At 34.0% G+C, this 7,811-nt stretch overlaps 1 protein-coding gene across 1 annotated transcript in view; it reads right to left on the minus strand.

Moving 5' to 3' along the window:
- Positions 1–328: 328 nt before the first annotated feature.
- LOC127972301 (START domain-containing protein 10) overlaps positions 329–7,811 on the minus strand; it is a 14,126-nt gene continuing 6,643 nt past the window's right edge. The window contains exons 2-6 of the mRNA XM_052575723.1: positions 6,132–6,279; positions 5,937–6,040; positions 2,862–2,979; positions 2,141–2,193; positions 329–795 (exon numbers count right to left, since the gene is read on the minus strand). Coding sequence (XP_052431683.1) covers positions 568–795; positions 2,141–2,193; positions 2,862–2,979; positions 5,937–6,040; positions 6,132–6,279 — 651 coding nt within the window. The 3' untranslated portion in view covers positions 329–567. The remainder of the gene's footprint in view (positions 796–2,140; positions 2,194–2,861; positions 2,980–5,936; positions 6,041–6,131; positions 6,280–7,811) is intronic.

Raw genomic sequence — 7,811 nt, forward strand, 5'->3', positions numbered from 1 at the left:
TTGAATTACTGAAATAAATTAACTTTTCCTCGACATTCTAATTTATTGTGTGTGTGTGTGTGTATATATATTTTTTTTTATTCAATGTATAATTTTAATTGCATTGATTACATTTAGTTTAGTAGAAAATGACTGCTTACATTCACTATGTACATTTAATAAAATCTATCTTGGTCTCTTTCACAACTTTCTTTTTCAGCTGATGTCATGTTGCTCATTGTGACATGCTTTCACTAACATAACTCACATTTGTTGCAAACACATTTTCCTGTTGACCCAATGTCTTTCTCTGGCAGTTTTTGAATAAACAGAAGAGACACAGCAGAGCTCCAAAAACACAGGCAGTAATTGGTTTTTAATTCTTCAGTACTACATTCATTCATTCATTGAACTCTAGTGTCGTACAGCAGATGGACATCGGCGCCCTCTGTGTGTCTGGAGACAAACTGCATGCGTACATCACAAATCAGAAATCATAATCTTAACTCCAAATCATTTACATCCGTGTAACCAAATTAATCATGATCTGGATTTAGCACTTCACTGGGCTGTGTGTGTGTGTGTGTGTCAGTTGTTCCCCTCGTCGTCGCTGTGCTCGGCGCGCTCGTCTTTGCTCTCGCTGAGTGAGCTCTCGTCGATGTTCTCCAGAGACTCGGCGTGTTGGATGGAGAGTTCGGACAGCGGGATGCTGGACAGCGGGTTCTGCTCCGGGAATAACCACGGCTTGAACCCTGGACTGTGCTTCTGCTTCCACTCGGGATACCGAAGACACGCTTTACTGATGCGCTTCATCGCCTGAGACACACACACACACACACACACACACATGCTGATGTTATGAGAAGTTACTGATCAATTAATAAACAAACAATGGATCATTTGATTCAAATCAATACATTAGATAAAAATAATTCAATACACTAATAATAAATAATAAAACAGTGTTCCGATAAACATTAAAACATTTTTTATTAAAGAATATTAAAATAAACAATGACATATTTTATTAAAATAATATATAAGTGATATTTAAGTAATGCAATAAATAGAAAATAAAAATAAAATAAACAATGGAAAATTGGATTTAAAAAAAGTTAATTTAAACATTTAAAAAAATATATAAAAAAAAATAAATAATTACAATAAATATTTTAACAAAACTTAATTTTAAATCCATTTTTTTTAAATACAACTTTTTATTATTACTATTCTATTGAGTAAATAATCAAATTTATATTTAAATAAATAAAAGTGCTATTTATATAAAAATAAATAAATATACCAATAATGGAAAAATAGAAAATAACACTGAAAATTGTATTCAATAATTCTAAAGTTAAAACAAACAAAAATTGTTTAAATTATTAATGAAACATGATTACAATAAACAGAAAAATAAACTCAAACTAAACAATTATTATATTTTATTTTTTTCAAATATTAATACTACAAATTACACATCGTTTATTTATAAAATGAAGTCTAAACAGACCAAAACCAGCACAAAAGTTTTCAATAAAATTAAAATAATATATAATTTTTTGTAAGTATGTTATGATACGAGTCTCTTAATTAAAGGAGGGGTGAAACTGAGGAGTGTTTGTGTTCATCCAGACACACACACACACACACACACACACACTCTCCAGTAACTCAATCACAGAAACATATTTAGACACAGTGCAGCTCTTTGTCTCAGTGACGTCTCAGAACAGTTGTTTGTATCGTGTCGCTTCACGTCTACAGTCTTTCAAACTATTTCAGTTTCCTGAAGCTGAATATCCTGCATTAATATCTGTCTGTGTGATTCATCAGAACTACAGTGATGCTGTAGAAATGACTGTTCATGATGCGTTTAATATTTCACAGGATCTTTTGTCACTCAGCGTCTCTTTATCAATCAATCACTCATCTGTTCTTTCACTCTGTGATGTTTCCTGGGAAAGCTGATGACCTACTTCAGTGAACACACACACACACACACACACTAGTGTCTGCCATTCCATGTTTTCAGGGTTAATTCGGTTAGGAATGAAGAACAGATGAAAAGCTACAGAGCAAACAGCTGTCAGAGAGCAGGACAAACGAGTGTAGGAGTAAACGAGTGTAAGGATGGAGTGAACTAGTGCACTCTACTCACTTTAGGAGCCAAGAACTGGGAAGACTTGTTAACAACCCACTTGGGAAGAGAACCTGAGAGAGACACACAAAGAGAGACGGAGTTTGGTTCAGGGCTGTAGATCACACCGATCTGAGCAACACTTCAACAACGCTAATAATAATAAAATCCCTGGAAAATAGCAAGAAAATAAGGTATGAAATAATGTTAAGTATTAGAAAAAATATTAATTTAATTTATTAAAAAAATAAAATGAATGATAAACAAGGATAAATATAGTTAAAAGTCAAATATATAAAAATAAAACTAAATTATTAAAAAGGTCAATAAATATTAAAATATACAGATGCAAATTAGAGAAAAATGTAAAAAAACAAAAAAAAAACAAAGATGGCCCCATGGGTACAAGAGCTTATTAATCATATCATTTGTGTGTGTGTGCGTGTAAACAAGTGTATATGTGTGTGTGTGTGTGCATGTGTGTGTGAGCATGTGTCTGTGTTCTCTGTGTGTGTGTGTGCGTCTCTGTGTGTGCATGTGTGAGTGTGCATGTTTGTGAGTGTATGTGTTTGTGTGTGTGTGTGTGTGTGTGTGTGTGTGTGAGCATATGTCTGTGTGTGTGTGTCTCTGTGTGTGTGTGTGTGCGCATGTGTGTCTCTCTTTGTGTGTGCATGTGTGAGTGTGCATGTTTGTGAGTGTATGTGTGTGTGTGTGTGTGTGTGTGCATATGTGTGTGTGTCACCTCTCGGGTCCACCTGTGCCAGGTATGTTAAGGTGCAGCTGGTGGGGCCGGTGCGTTGGATCAGGTATCCCGTCTGGATGGAAATGGCTCGCACAAGATCCTTCTTAGGAGGATATTTCTGAAACACACACAATCAATCACTGAATCAATCTATAAACACATCAAGATCAGACTGAAATCACACTCAGAACAGCATCACTATGAGCTCTCATTCAACATCCCATAATGATCGAAATGACACTCTGGCCTGTGTGTGTGTGCGTGTGTGAAGAACAGGACAGAGATAAGACACATGTGTCTCTCTCTCTCTCTCTCTCTCTCAGTGATGAACGACAGATCAATGCAGTGCGGAGCTGCAGCACACCAGTCTGATCATGTGACTACAGATTCTATGACACACACTGGGTGCGTTCGACTTGAAGCTCGGCTACAGACGGCGATCGGGGAGAATAGCGGAGGAGAAAACAGACATGTCAAGCCGGACATCTTCAGCTCGTGGTGTTTGCACACTTTATCACAGATGAAGTGAATTAAATGCAGTATTTGTAACACACAGACGTTTTAGAAATGTTTTCATGAGCAACAGAAACTATTTTTACATACTGCTTATTTTTTCGATATAAGCAGCGCCATATTTTCAAGAATAAAGTTCAACATTAACATATAATATTTAAATAAATAGAGTGGTGTATATATGCATTTATCAGTGTTGTATGATAAACGTAACTCAATACAACAGTGCAAATACAAAAAAGCTTTTACCGTTCTAAACACAGATTGTTTCAAAGCAGCTTTAAAGTATCAAACAGGAAAATAGTGTGTCAGTGATGCAGAAGCACAATAGTAAACACTTAATTTTCAGTTAAAGGCAGTTCATCATTGAATTCAGTGATGTCATCTCTGTTCAGTTTAAATAGTGTCTGTGCATTTATTTGCAATCAAGTCAACGATATCGCTGTAGATGAAGCGACCCCAACTAAGCAAGACAGAGGCGACAGCGGCAAGGAACCGAAACTCCATCGGTGACAGAATGGAGAAAAAAACCTTGGGAGAAACCAGGCTCAGTTGGGGGTCAGTTCTCCTCTGACCAGACGAAACCAGTAGTTCAATTCCAGGCTGCAGCAAAGTCAGATTGTGCAGAAGAATCATCTGTTTCCTGTGGTCTTGTCCTGGTGCTCCTCTGAGACAAGGTCTTTACAGGGGATCTGTATCTGGGCTCTAGTTGTCCTGGTCTCTGCTGTCTTTCAGGGATGTAGAGGTCCTTTCTAGGTGCTGATCCACCATCTGGTCTGGATACGTACTGGATCCGGGTGACTGCAGTGACCCTCTGATCAGGACAAGACCACAGGAACCAGAGGAGTCCTCTGCACAATCTGACTTTGCTGCAGCTGTAATTGAACCACTGAGGAGAACGACACACTATTTCCCCATGTAATACTTTAAACTGCTGCTTTGACACAATCTGCATTGTAAAAAGCACTGTATAAATAATGGTGAATTGACACACACACACACACACACATCTGAACAGCATCACAGTGACACGCTCCAGCTGTTGTAGTGAACACAGACCATCGTCACATGGTTAGTAACGATCAGCAGATTGTTAGCAGCCGAATCATTACTGTCCTGACGGTCACACAAACACACAAGAATCAATGCAGCGCTGCACACTCAAGCATGAACAGGGCAGCACAGCAGTTCCCAAACTTATAGCAAACACATTTCCCTCTTAGATTTTAAGTTTGTTTCAATAATTTAACATATTTGCATGATTTCAGTTCTATAACGTCAGTTAATGTTCATATATTATTATTTTAAACAAATATTTCAAATATTGTAAACAAATTCGAGATTTAAATCACTTTTTCATTTATTTTTATTATTCATTTTGTTTTTACATGTATACAGTATAAGACAAAACCAGCACGCAATGGTCAATTTTGAGATTTTGGTCAGTTTTGTTTCCATAACATGTCTTATTTCAGACTAGATGAAAGAAAACACCCTAAAAACACATTTGAGTGTTTGTTTCATTGCAGTGCAGCTATACGTGTCTTTAGATTTTAACTACAATACATATCTTTAAAAAGTTTTTTCTCCACTTCAGCAGCACGTACACACACCAAAACTTAGAGGTTTATTCCTGTCTATATTTTGAAGGTTTTTACCGTGGGGTTTGTTCATATATCATTCACACTGGTTTATACAACATTTTATTCCTAAAAACATGGCGAAAATGCATATATTTAAAGGCTGTGAGTTTTTTCTCCACTTCAGTAGCACTTAAAAACAACAAAACTTAGAGGTTTATTCCTGTCTATATTCTGAAGGTTTTTGCCGTGGGGTTTGTTCATATATCATTCACACTGGTTTATACAACATTTTATTCCTAAAAACATGGCGAAAATGCATATATTTAAAGGCTCTGAGTTTTTTCTCCAATTCAGCAAAACGTACAAACACCAAAACTTAGAGGTTTGTTCCTCTCTATAATCTGAAGGTTTTTATAGAAGGGTTTGCTTATATATGATTCATCCTGGTTTATACTATATTTTAATCCTAAAAAACCAAACATGTATTTTTATTTCTATAGACAGTATTTTCTATGGATGGAGTGCAAAAAAGAGAAATCTAAAATCCCCACAGTAAAAACCTTCAACTCTAAAATAAAACAAGTATTCTGAACCTAGATTTATTCAATGTTCATTGCATATAAGAACATTTCAGATAATATAATAAACATTTGTCTTAATTTACCGTAAACAGTCAAATGGGGAAAGTAATGATAAATAAATATGATATGATTATACTGACTTATTTATATTAAATTGTAGTGTCTTGCCTTCATTTAATTTAAATACAATTATTTAATGATTAGCTGTCCATTTATTAGCTATGACTATTATTTGTTATCAAACTAATAAGAACTAATTAAAAATAACTACACAGATATATATAAAAAAATTGCTAAAATTTTGATTATAGCAATAACAGGAAACATAAAAATTAAATTTTTTTAACAAAAACTACAATAGTATATCAATGAGACTGAACTAACACAGCAGCACTCACAGTGTGTTTGACCGAGTGGTTCATGATGATGTAATCGTTGCCCATCGGCAGCCAGGAGCGCAGGGTGATGACATCACGGTTCTTCAGCGGTTTAGGACACTTCCCTAAAAGAATGAACACTCACTAGCATTAACACATTAAGTTAATAGCATACTTTATTTTTTAAAAGGCTAATTCTGCAGTGGCTGAACTTACAAGAGTAATAGCCCACATCTGCGTTGACCGTCAGTTTGCCGATGTCAAACGTCTCGATGACATTTGCATCCCACTTTCGCCGGTACTCGATGTCGTGGAGTACGTCGTACATGGTTTCAGCTGGGATGTCCTTACACAGCATTCGACACTGAGGAGAGAGCAGAGGAACTACATTACCCAGAATGCATCACAGGCCATAAAGTATCAACAAGAAACTAAAACCTAAAATCATAAATTAATTGCTTCAAATAAAATGTAAAAATGTAAGTACATTTAAAAAATTTATAAAAATGTATTTATAATAAAAAAATATTATTAAATATAAACAAACTTAAACTTCTTTCCACTAGTTTCCAAGGCAACATTTTTCTTTTAGTTTAAAATGTACTAAAATAACTAAAACTAAAATAAAAATGAATACATTAAATCCAAAAACCAAATAAAAATTACCAAAACATAAAATTAACTTACTAAGACTTCAAAAATTCAATAAAAGGGAAAATTTGAAATACAAAAAAAAAGTTGTTAAAAAAAAATACATTTGTAGTAGTAAGACAGCTAATAATAAAACCAAAACAAACAAATTAATAAAGTTTACATATTAAAAAACGAAAAAGTTAATAAAACATTAAGTGAGAATAAAATAATAGAAATTAATAAAAATGAAAAACCTTTAAAAAACAAAACAGATAAAATTACAACAACAAAAAACTAACTAAAATTAAAGTGAAAACAAATATAAAAATGGTTCAAAATACTAACAAAAACTATAATAATTTTTCAATGATACTAAAATAACACTTGTCAGAAGCGAAAAAACACACATTTTAAAATTTAAATATCTCTGGATGTTTTTGTCCTCCTGGAAAAGGACCGATATATTGACGACATCATTCCATTCAAACATCTTGTGAAGTGGCAGATCATATTCATGACTATGGCTGTAAGTGAAGCTCGACACACATTTTGAGATAACTCAAGCGTCCATGACCCTAAAACAGAATCACACGCGTGTAACTAATGACCTACATCAGGTGAAACGAGGCTGTAGTTATTCTGAATCTGAAGTGATTTGTGAAATATTAAACCAGGCCATTAGAGCAGATCTCATCTCAACATCACCGGTGCTTTCTAGAGCGTTCACAAGAACCAGAGAACCAACGAAAAACAGCTGTAGGCACAGAAATGACACACTAAAGTCTTCAGCCTCCAAAACTCACTAGTTATAAAGAGGAAAGTACAGATGATCATCAAGATTTATAAAGAACAACCTCACAGTGGTTTCAAACAGGGTTTATCTCATTAACTAAAACTGATCTATTAAAAAAATGTTGCTTATGTGTGTGAAATAAAGCTAAAGTAATACACAAGTATTGGGTGAAAAATGTACGTTTTTACATTTTTATTTAAAATACTTAAGTTAGTCAATTAATAAACTTGAGCTGAAGCACTAAGAATAGAATGAATAGAAAATTCACAATTAGACAATTCTCTTTTATGCCAAAAATGATTAGGATATTAAAGAAAGATTTTTGTGGGTATTTTTTAAAGCCAAATTTAGTTTTGTGATTAATTAGTTTATATACACACAAATATATATAGAAATATATAGAAATTTTACTATATAAAATATTTTTTCTTTTGTATAGAATAAATACGATGCAATGCAATGAAGCAGTG

Source organism: Carassius gibelio, chromosome B15 (assembly GCF_023724105.1).
Source record: "Carassius gibelio isolate Cgi1373 ecotype wild population from Czech Republic chromosome B15, carGib1.2-hapl.c, whole genome shotgun sequence".
Taxonomy (NCBI): Eukaryota; Metazoa; Chordata; class Actinopteri; order Cypriniformes; family Cyprinidae; genus Carassius; species Carassius gibelio.